Source organism: Choristoneura fumiferana, unplaced genomic scaffold, assembly GCF_025370935.1.
Source record: "Choristoneura fumiferana unplaced genomic scaffold, NRCan_CFum_1 Sck3bRy_114;HRSCAF=300_pilon, whole genome shotgun sequence".
In the NCBI taxonomy this organism is placed as follows: domain Eukaryota; kingdom Metazoa; phylum Arthropoda; class Insecta; order Lepidoptera; family Tortricidae; genus Choristoneura; species Choristoneura fumiferana.
In genome coordinates this window covers 7,463-19,754 of record NW_027412795.1, presented here as the reverse complement: position 1 = coordinate 19,754, position 12,292 = coordinate 7,463, and the positions used below count along the sequence as shown (strand labels likewise).

The 12,292-nt window shown below is 37.0% G+C and overlaps 1 protein-coding gene across 2 annotated transcripts; it reads right to left on the bottom strand.

Annotated features, from left to right (window-relative positions):
- Positions 1 to 5,186: 5,186 nt before the first annotated feature.
- LOC141444978 (uncharacterized) lies at positions 5,187 to 9,599 on the bottom strand. 2 transcript variants are annotated; one of them, XM_074110760.1, is made up of 3 exons: positions 9,129 to 9,599; positions 8,489 to 8,605; positions 5,187 to 7,698 (listed from the first exon to the last, which is right to left on the bottom strand). In XM_074110760.1, the coding sequence occupies exon 3, from the start codon at positions 7,674 to 7,676 to the stop codon at positions 6,351 to 6,353; it is 1,326 nt and encodes a 441-aa protein (XP_073966861.1). In that variant the 5' UTR covers positions 7,677 to 7,698; positions 8,489 to 8,605; positions 9,129 to 9,599; the 3' UTR covers positions 5,187 to 6,350. The 2 variants fall into 2 exon arrangements, with proteins under 2 accessions (XP_073966861.1, XP_073966860.1); XM_074110759.1 differs by having other exon boundaries at positions 8,489 to 9,599.
- Between the last annotated feature and the right edge of the window lie 2,693 nt (positions 9,600 to 12,292).

The following is a 12,292-nucleotide window of genomic DNA, read 5'->3' as shown; positions in this document are numbered from 1 at the left end:
TATGATGCCAGCTATGCCACCGATCGTCTTTAATTGAATTAAAATTAACGTTGGGATCCATATCATTTTTAGTTACTCCTAAATTGAGATGAACATCAGGAGATAAAGTAAGAGCAGAAAAATTATCACGAAAAGGGGATATTCAGGATAGTGATAGGTTGGAGATTGTATGGACATGTACCTTTGATAACTTTTTAGTAGGCACGGAGTTATTTTATTCGACCAATAGTTAGATGAAGTCAAAGAGTTATTTAATAGTAGAAGGCTTGATCGTAGGGGATGATTGGAATTTTGAAAGCAGCGAAATAAAAACTTATCTGACAAATATTGACGCCTTAAATGTAAGGGTGGTTCCACACATTCGACTTGTAGGCAATTTATAGGGCTTGATTTCATTGCACCACAGATCAGGCGTAGAGCTTTGGACTGGACAGCATCTATCCGTTTAAAGCCATTAACTTGTCCCGGGATTAATAAGAATGTGCCATAATCGATACTACTTCTAATCAAAGCGTTGTATAGGAGTCTAAGCGAAAATGGATGGGCACCCCACCAGACACCTGTAAGGCATCGTATCATGTTTAAAAGTCGTTCGCATTTAGTTACAATATGGTCGCAGTGGGGAACTCCTGTAAGCTTATAATCCAACACAACACCAAGGAAACGTGTAAAGCTTTTCGTTGGAATGGGGTGGCAATCAAACTTGACAGATACCACAGGCGGTACCCTTGTCCTGGCGAAAGGAACCACGACGCTCTTAGAGTAGGAAATCTCAAGGCCATTGTCATCCAGCCAGCTTTTCAGGTGGATAAGGGATTTATTTAAGTAAGCTGAAGCCATTTCAGCATTTCGATGTGAGCTATACACAAGCAAGTCGTCGGCATATTGCAGAACTTTAACCTCTGTACCTAAAGAATCTTCTAGGTCATGGCTGTATATGTTGTAGAGTAATGGGCTTAAAACCGAGCCCTGAGGTAACCCTCTCCACAAAAGCCTAGATTTCTTAGTGTCATTTACAGTAAGATTAATACACCTTCCTGATAACATATTTATAATAAAATTGGAGAGCAAAAGTGGTACTTTAAGATTTTTAAGTTTTTTATGAAGGTGAGAAACAATGACATTATCGTACGCTGCTGAAATGTCCATAAATGCTGCAATCAGAGTATTGCCATCGGAAAATGCTTGTCTAATGTCCGTGATAAGAACACCTATATTATCAATGGTACCTCTGCCCCGCTAAAGCCAAATTGGTTCTGGCTAAGTATATTGTTAGTTTCAATAAACCACTCCAGGCGATTTTTGACCAGATGTTCCGTAAGTTTCATTAGGACAGTGGACAGAGCTATAGGCCGATAAGAAGAGACATCAAAAGGATCCTTATTTGGTTTAAGGAAAGGCAAAACATCTTGACATTTCCAAGCCTCGGGAATCTCGCCAGAAATCATTATTTTGTTAATTAATTTTAAAAAGTAAAGAAGAGTTATATCATTTAAATGGGTAAAGAAAGAATATGGTATACCATCTGGTCCAGGAGCTGAATCTTTGGTTTTAGAAATGGCTCCTTTGAGTTCTAGTAGAGTGAATGGGCCATTAAGCCCGCTCAGGTCCAACACTGGAGATAAAGGGATAAACTCAGGAACAGTGGGAGGAGCGAGTTTATCCAGAAATTCATCTGTTAGTGAAGAAGGAAGGTTGGAGGAACAGTCTTCTTTAAAGCAGATCGAAATCTTTTAAATATTATTCCAAACCACAGAAGGGTTTGTATTAGGAGATACAGATAAACAAAAGTTTCTCCAACCTTCAAACTTCTTTTTTTTTAAAAAGCTTTTTTGCCTTGTCTATTGCGTCCAAAACAATATCGAAGTTTTCATTGGTACTAGATTCTCTATAAGCAAGTTCAGCCTCCTTACGCCCTTTGGCCGCTGTAGAGCATTCCGAATCCCACCATGGTGGAGAAGGAATGTTGTTTCCTCCTACTTTTTTCACTGGAAAAACATTATCAGCAGTCTCGACCATTATCTTTGCCAGAGCGGCTGCACATGTGGCTTCGTCGCTGTGTTCTATTGAAGGAAGAGAGGAAATTTTTTGATCAAGATGTTCCTTGAATGTATCCCAGTTGGCGTTACTTAAATTGTACTTTAAACGAGGAGGACGCTTTGGGGTAGGAGAGTTATTAAACGGAAATGACAAAAGAATAGTGAAATGATCACTTCCAAATGAAAGAGGAGAGGCCTTCCAGGATAAAGAAGAAAATAAGTTTGGGCTACAAATAGAAACATCTGGGCAACTTATTCCCTCTCCAGGTGCAGTTCGTCGGGTGGGAGAACCATCATTTAGGATGCAAAGATTATGGGAGTCCATCATATCAATGACTAGATTACCATAGGAATTGGTGGTGGAACTACCCCAAGATTGATGTTGGGCATTCCAATCTCCAAGAAGAATAAGAGGCTTCGGAAGCAGTGTCAATAAGTGATTTACTTCATTATAAATAGTTGAAGAAGGATGAGGGATATATAATGAGACAAAACAGATATTATTAACGGAAACAGCAATTATAGATATATCATTGTTATGAGCAGGAAGGGGAATATGTGAATAAGGAATGCCATGCTTTACAAGCAAAGCAACACCGGCATATCCATCAGAGCGGTCCTCTCTTATACAGGAAAATCCTGATATCCTGAAATTGGATGAAGGCTTTAACCAAGTTTCTTGCAAGGCTATAATTTTTAAATTAAATTTATTTATTAAATAGAGTAAATCAGCTTTCTTTGGTATTATACTTCTACAGTTCCATTGAAGGATTTGAAATTGGCTGTTCATTATCGGTTAAGAGTTGAGTGAAAAAATTCATAATAGGGGCAGCGTGGGACGGTGAGATACTACTACCCAATCCAGATTGGGACAGTAACTTAATGATCAATAGAATTATTTCTTTCACAGATTGAGTGGACTCATTAGATTTATAAATATTTTTGTTAGTGACAGGCATGTCATAATCCCTTGTCAAGGCATTATGCGCTGCCACATCATATCCTTTAGATCTAGGTTGAGGTGGGGAGCGAGGTTTCATAAAGATAGTTTTCTTATAAGATGTAGTTGGGCTAGAGTGTGAGTATGATGTAGTTGGACTAGTGTGTGAGTAATCCTTTTCTGTTCCATTAGGATTATTACTCAGCAATGCATCAGCATACGAAATTTTTGAAATAGGTGGGTGTTGTTTATTAGCTTCAAAATATGACACACAGCTTTTAGCCATGGTCTCCTTTATATTTTTTTGTCTCTCAAATTCTAAACATTTTTTATCAGTAGCTAGGTGAGAACCTTTACACAGACAACATCTTATATGCTCATCATCAACTTCACATTTTTCTCCAGTATGTCCCTGACCACATTTGTAACATCTGGGAGTTGAGCGGCACTGACCTCTGACATGCCCAAAGCGACAACAGTTGTAGCATTGTATAGTAGGATATATGTATAGGTCTACAGGTAGTGCTGCATAGCACATGAATATGCGTTTAGGTAAAACTTGGCCATCAAAGGTAAGTACCACCGACTCTGTGGGTTTTAACTCATTAACACCTGACTCTATAACTTTCCTTTTCAGCCGTCTTACTTTTAATATCGGTCCACAGCCTATGGGAACAGATATATTTTCTAAGATTTCTTCCTCTGACCACTCGGAGGGAACTCCTCGTACAATTCCCAACCGGGTGACAGAGAAAGTCGGGATAAAAGTCTTGTAGTTTGATGCTGACAAGGCGGGGTTGGTCAAGAAGTTATTGGCAGCCTGAAAATCACTGAAAGAAATAGTCACTCTATTTCTTCCAATGCGTTTCAAGCTCCCATTTACGATTTGAGATACATTATTTTTCCTTAGGAACTTCCCAAACACTACAGGATGTAGATGTGGCGCTTTGTGTCATTGTGTTGGTTATTGTAATCAATATCTGCTTCGCTTATTAACCGCACCACATAAAGATAATTGCCAGAGTTCAGGTTAAAACCCAATAAAGAGCATGACAACTAATTCATCTGAATATCAATAGTAATATCGATGGAAATTGCAATAGTAATAACATGATCTCATACCTTAAACTATCTCCTGTGATGTCCGCACTCTTCAGCTATGTACAATTCACTCAGGCGCTAACCTGGTGCTCATATAGGTGATATTTATTCCCCAAATGTCCACCACCTGTAGTAAAAATAGTCACTATGACTTCAACCGCAGTTGAAGCCACATACACATACCATTGATAATAATTGAAGTGTTAATGCTAAGCTTTCAAACCAAGTTGGATAAGCCAACAACCAGTTATATATATATATACCCATACCGACTTTACATAGGAAGACATATTGCCATGTCTCCTGGTGATGATAAGAAGACATATTGCCATGCTTCTTCCATTGGAATGATGATAGGAAAACATATTGCCATGCCTCCTCCATAGGGATGAATAACCAGACATATTGCCATGCCTTCTCGCAATGATGATAGGAAAGACATATTGCCATGCCTCCTGCATAAGAATGAATAGCCAGACATATTGCCATGCCTTATCACAATGATGATAGGAAAGACATATTACCATGTCTCCTCCACTGGGCCGCCATAGCCCGAGCAGATTTGTAAGACCGTAAGACCATAGGAAAACTTAGCTTTAACATCGTTGTACCTCATCATATATTAGGGAATTTGCTAATGCGTTATTAGAGTAAATCACTTGGCTAATCAGCCACCAAGGTACTTAGCTACTTAGTACTTCGAACTTAGAACTTAGGACTTAGCTTTCAGATCAGCTCAGGAGTCAGGACATCACATCACAACTTATTAGCACTTTATATTTGGTATGAAACATTTGAAAGTAAACTATGCAAAGAATGTAAAACAAATGACAGCTTACCATAGTCAACTATAGAAATAGCGGCAATTTGAATCTTCGGATAATGTTGCTATATACAAAATATTTATGGTTCGCGATCCTTCGCGACACACCCGCCGCCGGCAAGCTAAAGTGTTAATGTAGTCATCAGGTGGCTCGTCCATTCTCTGATCTTTTCCAGAGCTCGAACTGCAGCAACTCGTTTTTGGTTTCTTTCTATAGACTGTTCCATGTTATCATTATCATCTGTCACATCCATGTTTTCATTTGTCTTATCTGTGCTCTCAATGGTCTCTTTCATAGTTTGCGTCATATCCGTGTTCGCATCTATTACATCCATAACATCAGCCTCTGGCTGTAAGTCTGTAACTTCTTCTCCAATCATCTCTACTGGTGCATCCATATTTTCCTCTATGTTTGAATTACATAGTCTTGAGCTTGTTTCAGGTTCTATATTGTTGCAAGACAGATTCCCAGGTCTTTCAGTTTCGTCAATTTCCAAGGGATACAGATGTCCGATGGATCTATTGAATATAGTATTACCAATCTTCACTTTTGCAACTCTACATTGTCCGTCTGCACCCTTAACTAGTTCAACAATCTGTCCCACTTTCCAGTTTAGTCTGTTTTTAGATTCACCTTTTAATTGTACAATATCGCCTAAACTAGGTCGATCATGAGCCTTGACTCTAGGTTGTTTAGGTGAGTGTCTGTAGCGTTCTCTTAGGCTTAGTAAGTACTGGTTCATAAACATGTCTTTGTACTCGTTCATTATTATTTCTCCACGTTTCCATCCTTCAATAAGTTGTTGTTTAGTAGCTGTAGCTGAAGGTAAGACTTGACTTGTTGACATGTGAATAGCTAAGCATTTTCCAGGTGATAAAAAGTCTGCAGGTTTCAGTACATACTCCAAGTCCGAACCAACGTAAGTAAGTGGTCTGATGTTGACGACTGCTTCAACTTCTTTGGCAATAGTAGTTGTTTGTATATCAGTCTTCGGCAGACCCTCCCCCGTCGAAAAAGAATAGGTATGTTCAGTGTGAATTCCAGACGGCCACGAGTCTGGGCTTTCAGAAAGAAACTATGGACCATCAAGCCATTTCCTCCTATCCTCTCTCGAAGTGGTAGACTTTGTTCCGATTTCTTCCACTCTCCTCGCTATAAAGGATGGTAGCAATTTGTCGGACTTACGCCAGGCTATTGCGATTTGACAATCAGTCCACAAAGTTTGACTTTTGATATTGTGTTGAAGAAATCTGACAATGCAGTTTATAAGTCTGCATCTGATTAAAACACCCAACAGTTGAAGATGAGGACTTTGCAGATGGTGTTTTATGGTTGCATTCAATAAGAATGGGCATGAAATTATGCCGAAAGTTACCCATGTGAATCTTTGATATAAAAGGTTATTTTCAGTAGCCGGTTTATTTGTCTTTAAGTCATAAAATCTGGTTACATCTCTATCGTTTTTGTAGGTTCTTGACCATTATGTAAATTCTTTGGACAAAGTGCTCTGTTATGGTGTCCATATTTACCACAGTGAGGGCAAGTATTTTTCCTTTTGCATAAATTAGCTCTGTGTCCAAATTCAAAACAATTGTAGCATCGGTTTTGAAGCCTCGATTTCCTTTCAGACATAGTCTTGAATTTTGTACATTTATCATTATAATGAGCCTCATGACAGAATACACAAGTGAACTTCTGTCTCTTGTTATAAGTTTCATCAGTTGACTCCATCTTAGGCTCATGCTGTCTCTTTCTTACAATAGAACAGTTATTGAATGTAGACGTGCTAGGCCTGAAATTCTTGTAACCCTTATTTCCATTCCGGTTAAATCTGGAGTTATTGAAGAGTTTCTTAGAGCTATTGTCCTTTACATGTAACGTTTCAGTTGTGTAATGAATTTCCTTGCTTGTGGATTCAGACGCTCCTTTTGCATCCTCTCTTGCTGAAATAATTATATCAAGGTGCTTCCTCATTTCTTCAATAGTGTCTGCACTCATCTTCATTTTCATTTCATAAATGATGTCTTGAGGAAACTTCTCCATGATTAAAAATCGCAGATGATTATGATCTGTGTTTTCTCCCAGCGAGCGCAGTACTCTGAGATGTCTCTCAATCGCGTCCAAAGTTTTCCTGCAATCTTCTGATTTTTCAGCCCTCTCCAATTTATAGAGCGTGGAGTAATGTGCATCAATTATTTTAACTCCTTTCCCATATCTTTCCTTTAAAGTGGTTACAGCGATCTTGTAATTATCATTTGTAGTCTCTAAACCGTCGATCACCGTCCTTGCTTCACCCTTAAGAGAAGCCTTCAGGTATAAAAGTTTGTCAACATCACGAAGGTTTCGTTGATCTATGTTGGAGCTGAACTGATCCCAAAATTGGAACCATTCCAAAACGTCTCCCTTAAATGAGGGTAAATGTAATTCCGGTAGTTTGCCTCTGAAGCTGTTCAAGTTTGAAGTTGATGGTTGAGGATCCTTCTTGGCTTGTACTTTAGTATTAAGTTCGGCTAATGCTTCTTCTCCTTCTAACTGTATGGAAGTGAGAATAGATACTTCATCGGCATTTGGACAGACAGACTGGTTAAAATATTGGTATAATTCGGTGTTGAATCTATTTAATATGGATGTCAATTTCGAAACTGTAATTCTAGCTTGTTCAAGCTGATTGTTATTCCATGAACTGGATGAGTACAAACTGAGAGCTTTATCAGACAAATCTTTAATATTGCTTGCAAATGTGGACAGTCTATTTAAATATATTTCCTCCATAATTCCGAGGAATTGTATTAATCTGTAAGTCAGTCGAACAAAAATATCACAATATGCTCATGATTAATTTAATACAAGTACACCCTGTATAATTCTTACTCAGTTTTTGTATCAATATTTTTTGATCATAACTACAGTATAATTCCAAAATGTTGTATTTTAAAAGTGAATGTCAAAACCAAAGCATAGTTGATATATAATGATATAATTTAGGTCTACTTATCCACCCTAGCCCTACTGATATGTTGAATTAGGCATTTATATATGTATGCACATTTCTGAACACAAACATGATATAAAGAATTGACAGATAAATTCTCAAATGCCAGTCTATAATTATTTAATTACTCAGTCAATAGAAATTACTCAACTTGGCTGGAAGCACTGCTGTGCCCCCGGATGAAGCAATAAATAATTAAGTATTATTTTCCAAACATACAATGACTTTAAATTTTCATGTTCTCAACTTTAAGTAGATTAAGACACATTATTCACCATGCATCATTAATTGCACAAATGTGTAATTATAATTATGTAAAACTATAAATCAAAGTAAAATATTTGTTTATTCTCATTATTCTAGTGTTAGCTTCATTTATTTCAGTTTAACACAAACACAACACCATTGTAACTAGTAGGTACAGTCAACGTTTGATCACTTATTTATGACATTGACTGTACAACGTAGGTATATAATTATATAAAAATTATAGACTGATATCTGTATATTGTTGAATATCATTCCTGTTCACCTCAAATTTGGAACATATTCACGGTTTCTCTTACTACAATTTTAATAAGTTTCCACATACCTTAGTATAGCGTACTAAGACCTGCCGTAACACTGCTACATGAGCCAATACGCCTTGCTCCTTTTTAGTTCTAAGACTGCTACCGCTCTTAGTCGTCTTAATTGTTGCTGTTGTCTCCTAAGATATCAATACACATTGTTTTAAAATAGGTTACAACAAATTACCTTTTAGTAGTCTAATGCGAGCTGCCTTCACACGTAAATAAAAGTATGCTAATCTTCAAGTCGATCCGACTGCTAGAAGTATTTGCATTTGCAAGAATGACCCATCATACAAACATACCTAAATCGTAAGTTAAATAAAGGCTTGTAAAAAGTATGAACTTGTACTTTGTCGCTAGCCGCCCTGTCCATGTCCCGAGTCCCGGCGAAGCCGGTAACGAAAACAAAAACATCTTGGTTGGTATAGGTACCTACTCGGTGTAATTTCACTCGAATACATTTTATTTCGACTGCCGTATTACGTAGGATCAAAATCTTGCCAATACTTGTTAGTTATTAACTTGTCTCACTACCATTTTATTTAATAAGTAGCAGCAAAGAATTACTTGGCAAAGAAGTATCAAGTACATGAACTTTTATTTAATCTTTCTGGCTATCTAACCGTAAGAATCACATAATCCACATAATATGATGCTCACCTGTTGTTTATGCACACTTTCCAAATAGTTTCCACCATCAACACAATTTATTTTCACCAAAACAAAACTTTCATACACGATACGTACTAAGTACTTGAAGAAAATTTCGGCCATCTTAGAATTTAGAAGCGTCCCGCGCGCACTCACTTGTTTTGAACTACGAGTCAACAACATTATTTTATTTAGTGAAACAATCCTCCCGTTTCCCAAAGCTAGCGTAATAATTCTTATGAAATAATAATTTCACTTATTAGCTAATTTAAGGTCTTATTAGTTTCGTTTAGATCGAAAAATAAAATTTTCTTGTTAAAAATTAGGCGGATGTTGATCGCCGCACATCCGGTTTCGTAATGAATTTCTTCAACTAAAATTATGCATTTTATAACTAAATCAGTTCCTTCTATGCCTGATATCATTATACATATAACATAAATGTTTCAAATCACGAGATTTCCACTCTTATTTTTCAAATCTAATGAATTATAAAATAGCAACTTTTAGTTCCACCAGCTGATCATAGATGTCGTTATGAGTCACGAAATTACATATTGCATTTGTAAAAGTCAATTTCAGATGCTCTTTACTGAGTTTTTAGTTGTAATAATCACAGCAGAACTGTACTAACTTTGCAGCAGCTTCACCAATTTCCAATACTAGTCAGCAGTTCAATAATTCTTCAATCTCATTAGTCAGTTCCATCATTATCTATCTTTACCATTTATATCATATCCCAGCTCTCTTTTCCACCAAATTTATGTGGCGCTTTGTGTCATTGTGTTGGTTATTGTAATCAATATCTGCTTCGCTTATTAACCGCACCACATAAAGATAATTGCCAGAGTTCAGGTTAAAACCCAATAAAGAGCATGACAACTAATTCATCTGAATATCAATAGTAATATCGATGGAAATTGCAATAGTAATAACATGATCTCATACCTTAAACTATCTCCTGTGATGTCCGCACTCTTCAGCTATGTACAATTCACTCAGGCGCTAACCTGGTGCTCATATAGGTGATATTTATTCCCCAAATGTCCACCACCTGTAGTAAAAATAGTCACTATGACTTCAACCGCAGTTGAAGCCACATACACATACCATTGATAATAATTGAAGTGTTAATGCTAAGCTTTCAAACCAAGTTGGATAAGCCAACCACCAGTTATATATATATCCATACCGACTTTACATAGGAAGACATATTGCCATGTCTCCTGGTGATGATAAGAAGACATATTGCCATGCTTCTTCCATTGGAATGATGATAGGAAAACATATTGCCATGCCTCCTCCATAGGGATGAATAACCAGACATATTGCCATGCCTTCTCGCAATGATGATAGGAAAGACATATTGCCATGCCTCCTGCATAAGAATGAATAGCCAGACATATTGCCATGCCTTATCACAATGATGATAGGAAAGACATATTACCATGTCTCCTCCACTGGGCCGCCATAGCCCGAGCAGATTTGTAAGACCGTAAGACCATAGGAAAACTTAGCTTTAACATCGTTGTACCTCATCATATATTAGGGAATTTTGCTAATGCGTTATTAGAGTAAATCACTTGGCTAATCAGCCACCAAGGTACTTAGCTACTTAGTACTTCGAACTTAAAACTTAGGACTTAGGACTTAGCTTTCAGATCAGCTCAGGAGTCAGGACATCACATCACAACTTATTAGCACTTTATATTTGGTATGAAACATTTGAAAGTAAACTATGCAAAGAATGTAAAACAAATGACAGCTTACCATAGTCAACTATAGAAATAGCGGCAATTTGAATCTTCGGATAATGTTGCTATATACAAAATATTTATGGTTCGCGATCCTTCGCGACAGTAGAGACACATTATCATTTTCCGAGGTTTGCATTCGCTGTACATGAACATTAAAAGGTGCCACATCTGATTTCTGGTACATCAGTCTGCCTACTGGTTGGGGAGCTGTAGATGTGGATTAGAGTTTGACAATAATTGAGGTGGTACTGAATCGTTAACAGTAGCAGGCATACTATTCAGCTGTAGAAATGGTGTGATGTGACTGTGGCTTGGGGGCTGGTTTTGCAAATATACTATGCATTCTTGACGGCTATATCAAACATGCAAACACAATCGTCCTCTTTATTATAAAGGCTCGCCATGACGTTGTCTCGACCTTTTTTTGTTGCAATGGCGACATGTTTTTACAGAGTGTCGTTTCCTCCTATTAATATTATCCTGGCTACAAGAGCCATCAGTGCTAGATCCATCTACAATGGTCACATTATGTCCTATGTCTGGGCAGTCCCCCCTGGTCTTCAGGTAACTCCATAAGGAGTTACCTGAAGTACAAGATTACAAAAAACTTACCCTTATATGTCCAGTATATACACTATAACTTACAAAAATATACAAATTTACATAGATACTTGTACTATTATTTCAATACCCGAATAATCAACTCTTGTCAGCTAAAAAATCAATTTTCACAATATTTTCAAAAACAATTACAAACACAACCAAACGACCCGAACGTTTCCCGCGCTTTTTTCCTAACCGAACTTGTATATTGCATAAAAATAAAAAATCGGAAATACGGTATTTGACAAGTCCTTAATTTGCTATACTTTAAATTATTCGGAAAATAATTATATAATGAATAGTGTTTCGTCTTGTCCTAATTAAACATTACTTTTTACATGGAAAATATATTAAACAGACTGAAAACTAGATTAAAAGATTTTATGGGGAATCTGCTATAGTCTCATACACATTTCTCTGAACGAGTTTGTATATCTTGCACAATTTTTAAGTATGAAACACAAACATCACGTATGTATTCCGCGATTGCTAACAGTCGATCAAAAACGACCGCTTCGTAACAACTTCTGAGCATTTTAGGCTTAAGTTTAAACGTAATCCTGACAGATTTTTAGTCGAGTCGGGACCATAGGATATAAATATAAATCCATTATGATACATACGAAGGAGTTTGTTTAAATTGATTATTAAACAAAGGAAAACAATAAATAGCCTTTATTAGCTATTTTGTTGGAAAATTAACGTAGTAGTTTTGAAAAAACTACCACATCTGGCAAAGAATTTAATTTTTCATTAAGATTATGTCCCGCACAGCATCGACAGATAATATGCGCTATAAATACTGCCTACAAT

Bases quoted from the DNA above. Each gene is read 5' to 3' on its own strand.
- LOC141444978 (XM_074110759.1), bottom strand. From the start codon at position 7,676: ATGGAGGAAATATATTTAAATAGACTGTCCACATTTGCAAGCAATATT.